A 15777-nucleotide genomic window follows, 5' to 3' on the forward strand; every position below is an offset into this window, starting at 1 on the left:
TCCTTTACATAGCACCCAGCCCTCTCTTGCATGCTCTGTCCCTTAGACTTATTACATATTATATATTGATTGAAGGTTCCCAGTCTTTGCCCCTTGTAAGTTAATCTTGATGCCTCCCCATATCCTGCTGTAGCACTGTGGAGGGGACCCAAACCCATCTCTTGGTGGGTAAATATTTATTAGCCAGTGGTTATTAGGAGCTTGGCAAAGCTTGCTCTGCCTACCAAGTTCAGTGCCTTGACTTGGTGTGTACCTGCCCTGTACCCGTGGAAGGGCATGCTCGGATTTGGAGAGGTTTTTAACTGATCTGGTTTGCTGGCCTTCTTCCTGGTAGATCACAGTATAACTTCTGGCTGACAGTCAAGACTGGAAGGGCCTTTGATACCTTGAGTAATTGCATGAGCTGCCGATAGGTAATTAGGAGTGATTACAGTTAAGAGGCTTTCATTCCTGGACCCCAGGAAGGGCTGGTGCTAATGAAAAATCTGTGTTCTTTCCCCTTGTGCATAGATGTGTTCTTTATTTTTCTAAATCTTTGTAATTTCTCTCTTCACCCCTGAAGTCCTGGGAAGGATGCAGAGAGCAACAGTCTTTGAAAACTCCGCCGTTGTGTGTGAGAGGGTCCCCTCACACCTTATATTCTTGCATCATGCATCTGACTTTCCTGTAAGGAGCAGTGGGAGGAGCAGGGGTTGGCCATCCTCTTTTCCCTCAAATTCCATTCTGTTCCATCCAAGGCTCTCAACCCAGCCCTTCTGATGCTATTTATACTTTGCTTCCAGACTGCTGGCTTGCTTGCCAGTATTTAGAAATTCTATCTGGTAAGGACCCCCGGAATAAAGTGGTGTTTGTAGGTGAGGGGTTCTACCTACTTAAATTTTTATGGTGATGACATACTCTAGTGTCACTTGGCTTCTTGTCTGAGCATCACCAGAGCCACCTTGTAGTCAGTCAGTGTTTCTGTCTGCACCAGCTACTGGCCAGGCACATGTCACACGTCTCCTCATTTAATCTCCGTGACTACCTATGATAGCCCTTGTTTCTGTCTCATGTCTAAACCAAGATCATTTCTAGCTTATAAAGTAGCTGAGGACAATCTTGAATCCTACCCCTTGTCTCTACCTCCTGAGTGCTAAGATTATAGGCATGCTGGCCCTGCTTAACCTGGTGATGGGGTGGAGCCCAGGGCTTTGTGCGTGTTAGCCAAGAGTTCTACCAGATAAACCACATCTGTAGCCCTCGCCTGTTGCATGAGATATATAAAAAAAGGTGCCAATGTTAGCGCTGGCTAATTTCTTGTATGGAGGTTTCGCCACCACCAGGGTCTCCATGGTCTCCATGGCTGCCAACCTGCTCTCTTACTGAGGATCCTGCTCACATTCCCAGCCACTGCCTCCCCTCCCCTGCCCCCTGTGGTTACCTGTCACAAATCCCCATAACCAGGTAAAATCAAAACTCTAGAGGCTTGTAATTTATCAGTTAGATTTATATCAGTAAATTCTCAACCCACAAAATGGCTGCACAAAGAACTCAAAACTCAATTGGTACAAACACAAGCCACATGCCTAGATGGGACAAACGCGGATGGGACAAAGAAATTCTCAATACTTTTGGCTCCCAGGACTGTGTGGTTCTGGCTCCTCTTCCTCTCCTCTAGGATCCATCTTGTCTCCTCCTCCTCTTCCCCCTCTTCTGTCTCTGTCTCTCTGTCCTCATCTCTAAAACTCTCAGCCCACTGTCCTTTTCCACTGCCCAATCACAGGCTCTCGCCTTATCTTGTACCTGCCCTCACCTGCATAGAGACAGCAATCCACACTCACCTGAGGCGTTTTAGGCAGTTTTTGTTTGTTCATTTCTGTATTGGGAGTTGAATCCAGGGCCCTATGCATGGTAAACAAGAATGCTAGCTCTGGGCTACATTCTCAGCCCTAGGCAGTATTTTTAAGCAATTTTATTGACATATAATGCATTTCATCAGCAATTCAGTGGACTATTCACAGTGTTGGCTAATTGCTATATTAGTTTTAGTACACCCCAGGAACAAATGGTGTACTTTCTCACTAGCTCCTCCCTTCTCCCCTTCCCTCCTCCTCTCCTCATCTCCTCCTGGCAGCTCCTCATCTACTCTCTGTCTCTGTGTTCTTTTCTATTCTGAATACAACTTATAAATGGAGTTATGTAATGCGTGTTCCCTCATTTGGAGTGCTCTTCTTGAGGTGCGTCTGTGCCACAGCCTGTGTCAGTAATTCCATGCTTTGAATTGTTAGGTGGCACTTTTACCATACTATACGGGTAGGGAAACAATATTCAGACATGCCAAGTGACTTTCTCTGGTCAGGTTGCCAGACAGAGGCCACTGGATTTCTAGTGCAGTTGTGACCACGTATAGAAGCAACTTAAGGGAAGAGAGGTTTATTGTTATGGTTTGAGAGGATGCAGTTTATCATGATAGGGAGGGCATGATTGTGAGAGCAAGGGGTTCTTGGTCACATGGTGTCTTATTTGTGGTTTCCATTGCTGTGAAGAGACACCATGATCACAGCAACCTTTATAAAGGAGAACATTTCATTGGGGCTTATTAACAGTGTCTGAGGTTTAGTCTATTATCTTCATTGCAGGGAAACTATGGGGAGACCCAGTGCTGGAGAAGGAGCTGAGAGTTCTACATCTTGATTTAAAGGCAGCAGAAGTGAAAAAGATACTAGGCCTAGGTTGAGCATATGAGACCTCAAAGTCTGCCCCCAGAGTGACACACTTTCTCCAACAAGGCCACACCCACTCTGACAAGGCCACACCCACTCCGACAAGACCACACCCACTCCGACAAGGCCACACCCACTCCGACAAGGCCACACCCACTCCGACAAGGCCACACCTCCTCAATAGCACCACTCCCAAGCATTCAAACACGTAAGTCTATAAGGCCATACCTATTCACATCACCACACATGGTGCACACAACCAGTACCCAGGCAAAGATGAGTGCTGATGGTCATCTGCCTCTCTCTGTCTCCTTTTGTGCTCAGTCTGGGATCTTAGCTCCTGGGTGGTGCCACCCACATTCTGGATGGCTCCTCCTTTCTCAGTTAAACCTCTCTGGAAGTGATTCCATGGATACAGTCAAAGGCGTGTCTTCTAGGAGATTCCAAATAGCCTCAACTTGCCAATGAATTTTAGCTGTCACTGTCAGGGACTGTACGGGGTCCCGGAAGGCTGTCCCCTCCTGTTCATTCAGAATCACCTTCCTGCTGAGACATCCTGGTCACCATAACTTGGAAGTGGGATTTTTTTTCTTTTAATAGCTTCTATTTAGGTGTGTGTACACATGCATTTGTGCAGGTATTTGCCAAGGCATACGTGGTGACATCAGAAGACAACTTGGGGGCATTCATTTTCTCATTCCACCATGTGGGTGGGACCTGGGGATCAAATTCAGACTGTCATGTTTGGTGGCCGGTGTCTTTACCTGCTGAGCCATGCTTCGGCCCTGTCTTATTTGTTAATTCCAGTTTCTTCATCTGACTGGGCTCTAGAATTTTTCTAAGCAAGTAATACTAAAAATTAACCATGTTCATTTCTATAGGAGTTGGACACCACTTGAACCTGTAGGGAAGTGGGGACACCTCTGAGGAACCCGTGCTTTAGCCTGGACTTGCAGCATCATGGTTTCCCATCTCACAAGCTGTCTCAGGTGAGCAGAAAACCTCTTAAAAACAAAAACTGTCATGGGGTGCAGCTCTGTGGTGTGTACTTGCCTAGTATGGCCAGACTCTGGGTTCAGTCTATACCGTAGCCAACAAGCAGATCCCCTTGGCTCAAAATGGAGTTTGCTATTCGTGTTTTACTATCTGGTTCCTTGAAGTAATTGGCCTTTTGGCCGAGTGTACTACGAGAGTAGTCCAGGTGTGCAGTTGCCCACAGTTAAGAATGTCCTTCCTGTTTATATATTGTATGCATATTACATATCTTATATAGTAGAATTACATACTCTATGTCCTTCCTATGTTACATATCTTGTGTAGTAGAATTACCTAAGGAACTTGAAGAGTATTATGGTCCCATGACTACAGGTTACCTTGGTTACAGCCTATCTGTATCATTAGTATCCTGGTTCCTTCTGCTCAAAACTTCCGTGTCTTTCCACTTTAACTTAAAAACCTGATTCTTGTGTTAAGTGTATGTGTATGGTGAGCTGAGTAAGCACTGCATCTTCATTTTGTACTTGAGGAAAATCAGTTCACAGAGATATTAAACCATGGGCATAAACTTGCAGTATCTGTGGACTCAGAATAAGGGCTCCAGCCATTGGAAGTGTGACCCTGGTCATTATTGCTGTTTTCAGACTTAAGACAAAATGACAGGGAACTGGGGCTGTAGTTAACTGCTCAGTGGGTAGAGGGTTTGGACTCTCAACGTCAAATCGTCTGGGCTTCATTGCAGGTGCTGATAATCCCCACAGCCAGGAACTAGTGGCAGGAGAGTCAGAAACTGACTGTATGACTAGTTCAGGGCCAGCCTGGCCTAATCAACTGATGGCATTTTAAAAATTATTTAATCAGACTCAGTGAGATGGCTCAGTAGGTGAAAACATTTGCCTTGTAAACCTGGTGATATAAGGTTGGTCAGAAAACTGACACCTGAAAGTTATGCTCTGAACTCCTCCTTTCTCTCTCTCTCTCTCTCTCTCTCTCTCTCTCTCTCTCTCTCTCTCTCTCTCACACACACACACACACACACACACACACACATACACACACACCACCCCCACACAAGTAATAACAATGATAATAATAATAATAATTTAAAATTTATTTCTTCAAAATCTTAGTGAAATCTCAATATATAAAATAGACAACAGCATTTTATTGATAAAAATGAGCTCTCTAGGTACAGATTTGTAACATTTACACATTGTCAGATCAATGAATCTATAGTTATAAATAACGGTGTTTGAAGTCAGGATTTCCAGATGATTCTCACACATCTTCCTCGCACTGAGTTGATTCAGGGTTTGCTTTAGCTCTGTTGTCTTATGAGCATCCAGAACATCCCAAGTAAGGTCTTACGGTTGATAGTTCTGTGATGAGGTCACTCCGAGGTCTTGGGATGTTCCTTACATACATTGATTGACATTCTGGATAGAGGGAAGGAAGGAGGAGCGTGCTGCCCCAAAAGCCACACCCTCAGGGTGTCTTAGCCTTGCTTTCTCTCTAACCACGCAGTAGCTTCAGATGCCGGCAACTCGTACTAAACATGCAACGTCTGTCACGTGTTATGATGTCAGCACATGCGATCGCCCAGCTCGGCTGCAGCATTTGCTAAACAGATGCTTCAGGGCCCAGTCCCAGTATTTAATTGAGTGCAGTGTATGCGTGTGCTTTAGTGTGTTGTTGCTTGTAAAATTTTACATGAGCAAGTCATGTGCGGCCTAGCAGCCCAAAATCCCACAGGAGCTACAGAACCTATTGTCGATGACGGGGTCACAGGTATGTCACATGCCAGCAGGAGAGGGCAGGAAAGTTTCATTCTCAACCTGCATAATATCCAAATAGCAACACTTGCTGGCCTTAGAGCTTACCACTTAAAAATGAAATTTGTTTTGAAACAGGGTCTTGTATATCCTAGGTTGGCCTTAAACTCTTTGTGAAACCAAAGATGACCTTTGAACTCCTGGTTTTCCTAATTCCACCTCCCAAGTACTGGAATTATATGTGTCCCACCATGAAGGTCGGATGCTGGGGCTTGAACCCTTGACTTGATGTATACTGGGCAAACATTCTATCAGCTGAGCTATATCATCCTCAAATCAGAGGCTATCTCTGAACATACAGTATGTGTCAGACTCACGGGAGGTCCCAAAGTACTGCTGCAGAATCTCACATAAGTGAGAAATGAAGGCAAGTCAGTCAGGTCACGAGGCAGTTTCTTCAGTGGGTCACGTGGCAATAGGTTATGAAGAAGTGCAAGTTACAGCCAGATCTTGAAAGGATGGAGAAAGCAAGTGGAGGATAAGAGGGGGAGTCCTTATCCAGCTAACAGCTGTAAGTGCACTGTCATCAAAATGGCTCCCCCAAACACATGATTTCACCCAGGCCACATAGGCTGAGCATTTCAAGGGGAAAGTTCCATTCTCTATTTTTGCTATTTTACATTCCGGACGCTGAATGGATGCCCCTTCTGCATTGTTGGGCTGTGAGGGAGGCCGCACAGCAGGCTCGCCTTCTACCTCTGCCCTGTGCATGGATTCTAAGAAACTGCCTACACCTCTGAACTTAGCCTGGTGGAGCAACTGGCAACTGTATGTGGCCTTGCTACGTGGCTGGCGGGGCTGTGGAATCTTGGCAGGCCCTGCATTGGGTCCTGTGGGAAAGACTGCCATGACAGGTCTGCTTGGTAGATGCTTTATCAAGGGTTCCACTGTCAGGATGGGAGAATGGAAGAAAATGCCACTGATGTGGGTGGGCAGGTAATTCTGCAGGAGTTTAAAATGGGAGATTTCCATCAAACCCCTGTATCATAAGTCAGACATGCATTACCCACTCTTTATCTTTACAAGTGTGTGTGTGTGTGTGTGTGTGTGTGTGTGTATGTGTGTATGTGTGTGTGTCTGTGAGTGTGTGTGTCTGTGAGTGTTTGTGTCTGTGAGTGTGTGGGTCTGTGTGTGTGTATGTGTGTGTGTCTGTGAGTGTTTGTGTCTGTGAGTGTGTGGGTCTGCGTGTGTGTAGGTGTGTGTCTGTGAGTGTATGTGTCTGTGAGTGTTTGTGTCTGTGAGTGTGTGGGTCTGTGTGTGTGTATGTGTGTGTGTCTGTGAGTGTGTGTGTGTGTGTATGTGGGGAGAGAGACAGAGACAGAGAGACAGAGACAGAGCACGATGGGGAGGTCAGAGGACAACTGAGCACGGGTTCTCTGCTTCCACCGAGTGACGTCATCCTGCTGGGCATTACATATCTCCCCACCAAGCCATCTCACTGGCCCAACCATTGTGTGCATGTTTTTCTCCAGGACCATGTCAATCTATTTTATATTTTACAAATAAAACAAACAAAACCAATGCTACAGTGCTTTTTGGTGCAATGCTTTTCCACGTGTTGGGTTTGGGGGTTCCGATGAAGAGTGAGAAGCCTCTGACAGACCTGGTGGGAGAGGAACAGGCACGTTTCCGTATTTATCAAGGTGACATGACGCATGAAGATGGATGGGAAGCATCAAAGGATTTTTTCCGCTGAGAGAGAAAGCAGGTTGCAGTTAAACACGTGCTGCACAGAATCCAAGAGAAAAAAAATTCAGGGGGATTCACAATCCCGACAGGCAGAGATTTAGTTTAAAAATCCTCCTCAGCTTTTGCCAAGCCACAGAATAACAGAACGTCAGCTTCATCCACATTGAAAGAGACGGTCAAGCCTGGGAATTAACATAGACCCCTGCTCCGCTCAGAGCCTATAGTAATGAAAAGAATCCTAGTCAAAGCCAGTATTGGGAGATATGTGAAGATTTTAACCCTGGATGAGCTGGTTGTCGGGTTCTTAAGTCCTGGGTAAGCTTAGAAGCACATTGAAGCTTCAGGATGAGTAAAATCCCTTTGGATCAAAAGACTGGAAGAAACCAGATTAAGTGAAATTTGTCTACATCTATTCCAAGACAGAGAATGTGCTAAATGACACAGAAGTGTTTGTATTTCTTACGACTTCAAACCACACGCCCTGTGTTTATAGATGCATTTGCGTGTGCCGTGTGCTATACGTGGGTGTGAATGTCCACGAGCACATGTTTGTATGTACCTATGCATTCAGATGTACATGCATGTGTGGTGAATGCATGCAGTACCAGAGGTCCAATTCAACTCTTCGAGTCTTCCAGTCCTCCATTTAGAGACAAGGTATCTCTCTGAACCTGGAGCTCACAGATTCCCTAGACTGACTGGCCGGGCAAGCCTGAGGGATCCGCCCGTTTCCACCTCCCCAGTCCTAGGATTGCAGATGTCTGCTGCCATGTCCCTAGCCCTTGGGCTTCTACATGGGCTCTGGGGATCTGAACTCGGGTCCTCGTGCTTGCTTAGCAAGTGCTTTGCCCACTGAGCCATCTGGCTAGCCCTGCCTTTTTTTTGTAGGCACCGCCACATCCGAGTGGCAGGTGCTCTTTGCCCACTTCTCAGAGCGCCTTAGCAGAGCTGACAAACTTCACGTTTCCAATAAAAACAAAGGAGGAAACAAAACTACGGAATGCCAAGGAGGTGGTTACGTTGGCAGGAAATAGAACTGATTTGGCCGTTTTTATTTTGAACGGTAGTTTTTGAAGAAATGCACATGTAATTAGGGCCGTTATAGCTAGATGCTGGATTTTATAGGTCTTACGGAGGAGAGGTCTGGATCATTTCAAGGATTTTACAGTCCATGGCCTTAGGTCAAGTGTCTGGTTTTAGTCTTTGAAAACATTAGTTTCTCTTTTCCTTGATATACACTCCAGTAAAGTATTATTACTTTAATGCCTGTCAGCCATTCCACTTAGAAATATGACCGAACGGGATTGAGGAAACGAGGGTGGGAAGGGTGTTGCTCTCGGGAAAAGGACCTGAGGACGGATGTGCGGGGAGGTGGGCTCGGAGAACTGTTTGCCTGTGTGTGAGGGTGCCTAAGATAGGGCTGGCGATCTGAGGCACAGTCAGTCACTGAACGATGCGGTCTCCCCGAGGGTGAAGAACTATATGGCAATTGGAAAGGTTGGAGGTCATTCACTGTTCCTTTTGCTATAGATCAGGAAGTGAGAGAGAAGAGGAAGAAAGTAGAGGGGGAAAAAAGGAGAAAGAGGGAGTGAAGGAAAAGGAAGAAGAGGCACTGAGTCAACTATTTAACTTCCTAGTGTTTCTAAGGCAGGCCAGACAGGCATGGAGGCCCCTGCTTATAACTCCAGCACTTCGGAGGTAGAGGCAGAAGGATGGACAGATGAAGCTATACAATGTGACCCCGTCTTAAAACAATCCCAAACAAGCCAAGCAAACCAAGAGTCAGACCATGATTTGCATCAGCTGCCACCTACACCACTACTCAGGGGACAGTAAATACATCAGAATATGGATAGAGTGGCCGGCCGGCCAGCGGTGCAAAGGATAACCCACTGCAAGTGACCCATCGAGCCCGGAAAGTACAGATTACCTTTTATATGAAAGAAATTAGGACAAAGGTTTATACTCCTGACCAGGATGATCAGTGACTTAATTAGGTTATAGCAGGGAAACCATAGGAAGGAACACACCTTCAACAGTTTACTTTAAACTTAAAACACATGTATATCCAAGCACAGCACACAGACTGTTTTGATGTGGGGCCAAGAGCATTTCTTTGCACATGAAGCCCTGATCGTCTTTCTTGTACAAACCACACCCGTAAGCATCATCTGAGAGGTTCCCACTTTAAAGCGGTGTGAGAATTTAAAAGACATTACTAAGCGCTCTGAGGACGGAATTACTCTAGGTTTTACAGGTTCTCTTTTCTGCCCCTCGTCATCCACAGTTGTCCCATCCACACCTAATTTGCCAGCCGCTCCCTCCCCCTTGGCTGCTTGCCTTTACTGAGTCTTTCCACAGCATTGGGCTCACTTTTGTAGAGACAACCATCAAATATTCCTGCTGCGCTCTGACTCATGGCTCCGCGAGCCGCTCTGATACTCTGTGCATTCGTAGAGCTGTGCTACCAGTGTGAAACAGGTTTGCGAGCACAGGGCATGCGAGTGCTCCTACCCCGAGGGGAGGGGAGTGTGGAGGTATGTCCAGGAAGAACCTACTGGAATCTCATCTGTGGGTTTCTGGTGGGAGCCATCTGAACGGCAGACGTAGAGGCCAGAGGAAATAAAGTGAATTTCTGGAGGAGAGCCCTGGCAAGGCCTACCTATAAAATGACGGCAAGCGTCCAGACAGGGTTGATTTTGCCTTATGCCTGGCACAGCCCCGTACCTGGACCCTGTCCTCATCACTCAGTGCTTGATTGTAGGGTTTGCTAGAACATTCTGTACTGAGATGGAGTTGGATGGTGTCAAGGTGTGATCGCTGGGCTGCCAGCCTTTCCTTGCCTCCTCAGGTAAAGGCTTTGCCTCCCTCCTCAGGACTTAGAGCCAATTGCTCTAATCTGTGGAACTCTTCTTTTCCCTTGCCTTCCTTTCACTAACTTTGCTGTCTCTCCCATGGTGAATTATGGGATGCCTTAATAAAAAACCTGATGAGGAGTGCTGTGTCACACAGCCTCACTTTGATTTATTGCTTCTTCTTTCTCCTTTCTCTCCTCCTTCTCTTTCTCTTCTTCATATTCCTCCCTTTCCTTTTCCTTCTTTGTCTTCAGTTCCTCTCCTCCCCCTTCTGTCTCTTCCTCCTCTTCTTATCTTATTCTTTGAACACGGTGTCATGTAGCCCAGGCTGACCTCACATGTACTGTGTAGCTGAGGATGACTCTGTGCTTATCATCTTCCTGCCTACACCATCTGAGTGCCAGAAATAGAGAACTAAACCACTATGCTGTACCTAGCTTATATGGTGCTGGGGATAGACCCAGGGCCTTGAGCATGCTGGTCCATACACAACTGCTGAGCCACACCCCAGCTCCTTGTTTAGCATGTCACTAGTATTTCCTCTATCCTTCCTTTTTTTCCTTCCACCTCTTCATTCTGCTTCCTGATCGTTTCCTCAATTGCTTTGAACTGATCTTTCCCGCTGGCTTCAGAGAGACTTCATATGTTGGAGAGACAGAGAGAAACTCACCAAAGCACTCCGAGTCTTGAGCTATACCTTGCATTTCCAGAGAACTGGAATGGCTGCAAGCACTGAGGACTGGTAAATACGCAATAAAACCCACATGCAGTTAGAAAGGTGTCTAAGTCCATGTCATAAAATGGGACCATGCAGGCCTTTCCCCACAGTCTGTTGGATTTGGTCTGGCGGCAGCTTGATTGCATTTCCCTGTTCTTTCTCCTCCGCTCAATTGTCAGATGGTGGAGGCAGGAGGATCGTAAATACAGAGTCATCCTTAGATTTCCCAGGCCAGGGGCACCTGATGGGAGATGAGTTAAGAGGATACAATTGTACAGTGGATGGTCTCTCAACTGAGAGATGGAAGGAGGTAGGGACAAGTCTGAGCCTCTGTCACTTGCCAGAAGCCTACTATGTTCTTGAGACTTTGTGGGCACCAAAGACCAGCACTTTAAATGACACTGGAATTCACATGACTGCCTACCACTGCCACCATTATTTTCTCTTCTTTCTCCTCCTCCTCTTTCAACTTATCTTCCTCCCCTTCCTCCTCCTCTTCTCCATCATTTCTTATTGTCTTTTTTTTTTTTTTTTTCTGATAGGGTCTCATGTAGCACAAGATGGCCTAGAACTTTTTATGTAGGAAAGGATGGCCTTGGCAAAGAACATGGATGTATTAAAATGGCAAGTGGTTAGTTTGTAGAGATAATACTGTTGTCCCCAGGCAGTTCTGGTATCTGACAGTGTTGGGGCTAATGGTGTGGCCACCCTAGGTGGGGATTGTATGTCATTGCTGAGATTTTGGCACAGGTTGATTCAATTCTAGGTCATTCCCGATGCATCTCTGGGGTTAAATTAACAGAAAGAGAAAAGAAGTGAGGGGGGATTTCCCACCCGTTTCCTGGTTTTGGTGTTTGAGATGCTCAAATGCTGTTGAGCCCATTGAGGGGATGTGGACCAGGCAGTGTCAAGACACAGCCCATGCTGGAGTTGGATGGGTGGGTGTGGGGTGAGGGGATCAGAGTTGGCCAAGTCAAATACAGAAGCCTAGAGCCCTAGTTCCGTGATGTAAATCTTGTACCGTTTCGTTAAGCATTACTTTTTCATAGAGTGTTTGAAACCTATGCCAGCAGTAGACAAATGGCTTGCCTCTCTTTCTTTCTCTTTCTTTTTTCCTCCTCCCTCCTCCTCCCTCCCTCTCTAGCTCACTCACTCACTCTCTCTCTGTGAAATATTGGGTACTTTCGACTGCAAGGTGGATCAGAAAGTCTTAGGAATTATGTGTCTCCTCACTTCCATATTGAAGGGAGCTTCTGACTTATTCGCCAAAGGTCCTGGTAGCCTTCAATCTGACAGAACATTGCAAGCTGAGAGCCCTTTGCCAAAGCAAACTATCCAAGTGAAATAACCCAGGAGCCTCACACAGACACATGCACGAGCCCCCCGTTCCCCAGCAGTCATCTGGAACGGGGGTCAGGAGGAGCAGGGGTTTGTGCTGGCTTGTCCTGTGTTTGGAAGAAGTGTGGGCACAGAGACAGACTATCACTTAGTGAGGTATGTGTGAGCAAGGTTGGGTAGCCCAAGACAGCCTCTGCTGAGCAGGGGTGGGAAGCCTTCAGGCTTTGGCAGAGCTTCCTCTGGCCCCTGGGGTTATATATTGCTCCGACTGCTGTTATTATAGCCCAAAGAATAATTTCCCCTCTGGGGGAATTTATTTTATTCCATTCAGAGCAGAGCCCATTTAATAGCTAAGATTTTATCCCACAGTGATTTCGTTGGGGATTCCTCTGTATTTGAGCTTCACCAGGGCCCAGCTAGTGAAGGGAAGAGACCCCGGAGCATCTAAATATAATTCCTGTTGTAGCTTTGAAATGAGACACATCAGCAAACATGTCTCTTGGAGATCTGGTGAGATTTGGGGTGGGTGTCATATAGAAAAAAATGTTAAAACCTGTCTTTTATTAAAGGAACCTTTACAAAAGGACTGTTGGAAGCTCTGGAAGTTATTTTGGACATTATGAAATCTTCATTTCCCATGAGTTCCATCTGTCTGCGATTTCAGGGATTATCTGGATGGGAAGCACCATTCAATAATTTAAGGCACCATCCATTAATTTAGTGCACTGTTCATTAATTAACCATATTAGTCACTGATTCAATGTATCAAGCACTTTCTGTGTGGTAGGCACTCTGCTAGGTACTGGGGATAAGGCAGAGACAAAATCAATGCCCCCCTCCAATTTCATGCTACAATCTGTGCGTGTGTTTGTGTTCATGGTGTATGCATGTATGTAGATGTATATGCATGTATGTCAATGGTATTATGTATATGGAGGTGTATATGTGGGTGGAGATACATGTCTGTGTATGTGGGGTGTGTGTGTGTGTATCTGTGTGTCTGTGTGTCTCTGTGTGTGTTTCTCACTGGCTAGGAGCTCACTGAGTAAGCTATGCTGGCTGGCCACTAAGTCCCAGAAGCTTGTGTGTCTGCTTCCCCAGTGCTCTGGCATTTCAGGGGAGAGCAAGCTTACCTATCCCTTTCACTCAGGTCCTGAACTTGAGTGATAAGCACTCTTTTCTCTGTGATATCTCCCCAGCCCTGTGATACTTTCTAATTCGAAGCTCCTGCTTGTCCTGTGAATGCTCCAGTGCAGTCTGGAACCAGTGGTTATGTAGAGCCGCTCCTGTTGGTACTACACATATGTGGCTACTGTGTGAGCCAGGGGCTCTGGGGACTGAGGTATGGCACATTTATGAAGCTGCTGTTTGTCTTCATAATAAAGCCACACCAATCTGGTTTTCTTTGAAAAGAGTAAGCAGTGCCAGGCTGGGTTAGAAATTATGCCGATTTGCTGGCACAGGTTCAAAGTGTATGTTCCTAAACATTAGCTCCCTTGAGGTGTCCTGGACAGGCTGTATTGTCCCCATTTTACAGACTTGGGAAACTGAGGTCTGAAAAAGAATATGATCAATCCAAGGTCATGTAAGCTATGACCTATGCTCCCAAGCTGAGATGTGTGTGTGTGTGTGTGTGTGTGTGTGTGTATGTGTGTGTGTGTGTGTGTGTGTGTGTGTGTTTTATTTCTGGGATAAACTGAGTCTAGTGGTGATAGAAGTAGAAAATACCGTCTTTCCCCAACTGTCTGGGGAGCCAATGGTTCTCCTTGCTCTGGAGCACATGTTGGGTGTCTTTTCTGGTCCATTGCTGTATATACATGTATGTGTATGTGTGTGTGTGTGTGTATGTTTATATACATGTGTATATATATAAGGATGTCATTGCTTAGGAACTGTTTGCCTTGTTTGAGATAGGGACTCACATTGAGCTGAAGATGTCCATTTTGGCTAGCCTGGCTACCCAGAAAGTCCTCAGGCCCCTGTCTCTCCCTTCTTAGTACTGGAATTACAAATCCATGCCACTCAGCCTACAGAATGTTAAAGTTTCTCTCTCTCTCTCTCTCTCTCTCTCTTATTTATTTATTTACCATTTACACTCCAATGGAGGGCTAATATCTAAAATATATAAAGAACTCAAGAAACTAGACATCAAGAAAACAAATAACCCAATTCCGTAATGGGGTACAGATCTAAACAGAGAATTCCCAAAAGAAGTAACTGAGAAATAATTAAAGACATGTTTGATATCCGTAGCCGTCAGGGAAATGCAAATCAAAACTACTTGAGATTTCATCTTACTCCTGTCAGAATGTCTAAGATCGTCATCAACAACAAAGCAAAACAAACAAAACAAAACAAAATAAAACAAAACACCAACCTCCCTAAACCCTGACAGCTCATGCTGGTGAGGATGTGTGGAGTAAGAGAGACACTAATGCATTGATAGCGGAAGTGTAAACTTGTATAGCCACTTTGGAAGTAAGTGTGGCAGTTCCTTTGCAAGCTGGGAATCAATCTGCTTCAAGATCCAGCTATAGCACTCTTGGGCGTATACCCAAAGGACACTACATCCTACCACAGAGACGCTTGCTCGACCATGTTCACTGTTGCTCTATTCATAACAGACAGAAACTAGAAACAACTTACATGTCCCTCAACAGAAGAAGAGTGGATAAAGAAAATGTGGTACATTTACATGATGGAGCATTACTCAGCCGTTAAAAAAAATGACACCAGAAATTTGTAGGCAAGTGGATGGAACTAGAAAAACACCACCCTGAGTGAGATACCCCAGACCAAGAAGACACATTTGATATGTATTCACTCATTTTGGGGAATTAGCTGTTTAGTCAATGATAACCAAGCTGCAGTTCATAGAATCACAGAGGTAGGTACACTGTCAGGGACTAGAGGGAACACGTAGATAGATCTCCTTAGGAAAGAGAAGTAGAATAGGTAATTATGGATGGATGAGGAGGCTGGAATGGGAAGATTAAGTGGAGTGGGAGAGAAGAGGTGTTTGAGGGAGAAACAGTTAAAATTAAGGGACATTTGAAGGGTAGCATGGATAGTAGAAACTTCACATACACACACACATACATATGAGGATGATCTAAATGAAATCACCAAATCATGAGGATGAGAGTTCCAACTGGCTATCTTTTCTCACCAAACAAAGCTTCCAGGACTGGAATTGAGTTAAATCTAATTGAATTGTTGGTGAAAAGGGGTTGCCTCATGAGACCCGCCCCCCAAACAACCCAGGCTGTTGCCAGGACTACAGGTTGCTCTCTACAAACTGACATCAAGGCCCCATTGCTCAAGACAACTCCGAACAACTCATTGAACTGGAAAAGTCAAGCTGGTCCCTAAATAGAGCCGTCACCCCTATGCTCTAGCATCTTTGGTATAGGAAGGTATGCTTTGGCACGTGAAAGTATAAGGAAAATGTAAACACCAACCCACACACAAACCCTTTGATCTACAGTAGTGTCCTGCCAGCAATGTATGCCAGGGCAGTGGTGGTACAAAACTTATGGAAATAACCAACCAATATCTGCTTTGACTGATTTCACAAGATGGAAACCCATACCTGGCTCTGCCTGGGTGACCAAGAACCTGAGAGTAGACAGCTCAAGGATCTAGGG

General features: G+C 45.6%; 1 protein-coding gene across 4 annotated transcripts in view; it reads left to right on the forward strand.

Annotated features, from left to right (window-relative positions):
* Positions 1 to 15777, forward strand: part of Thsd4 (thrombospondin type 1 domain containing 4) — a 562869-nt gene that overhangs the window by 21871 nt on the left and 525221 nt on the right. For all 4 annotated transcript variants that reach the window (XM_076925454.1, XM_076925453.1, XM_076925455.1 and 1 more), the window contains one exon: positions 3584 to 3691. In XM_076925454.1, coding sequence (XP_076781569.1) covers positions 3663 to 3691 — 29 coding nt within the window. In that variant the 5' untranslated portion in view covers positions 3584 to 3662. The remainder of the gene's footprint in view (positions 1 to 3583; positions 3692 to 15777) is intronic.

The sequence above is a fragment of the Arvicanthis niloticus genome, chromosome 26 (genome assembly GCF_011762505.2).
Source record: "Arvicanthis niloticus isolate mArvNil1 chromosome 26, mArvNil1.pat.X, whole genome shotgun sequence".
In the NCBI taxonomy this organism is placed as follows: Eukaryota; Metazoa; Chordata; class Mammalia; order Rodentia; family Muridae; genus Arvicanthis; species Arvicanthis niloticus.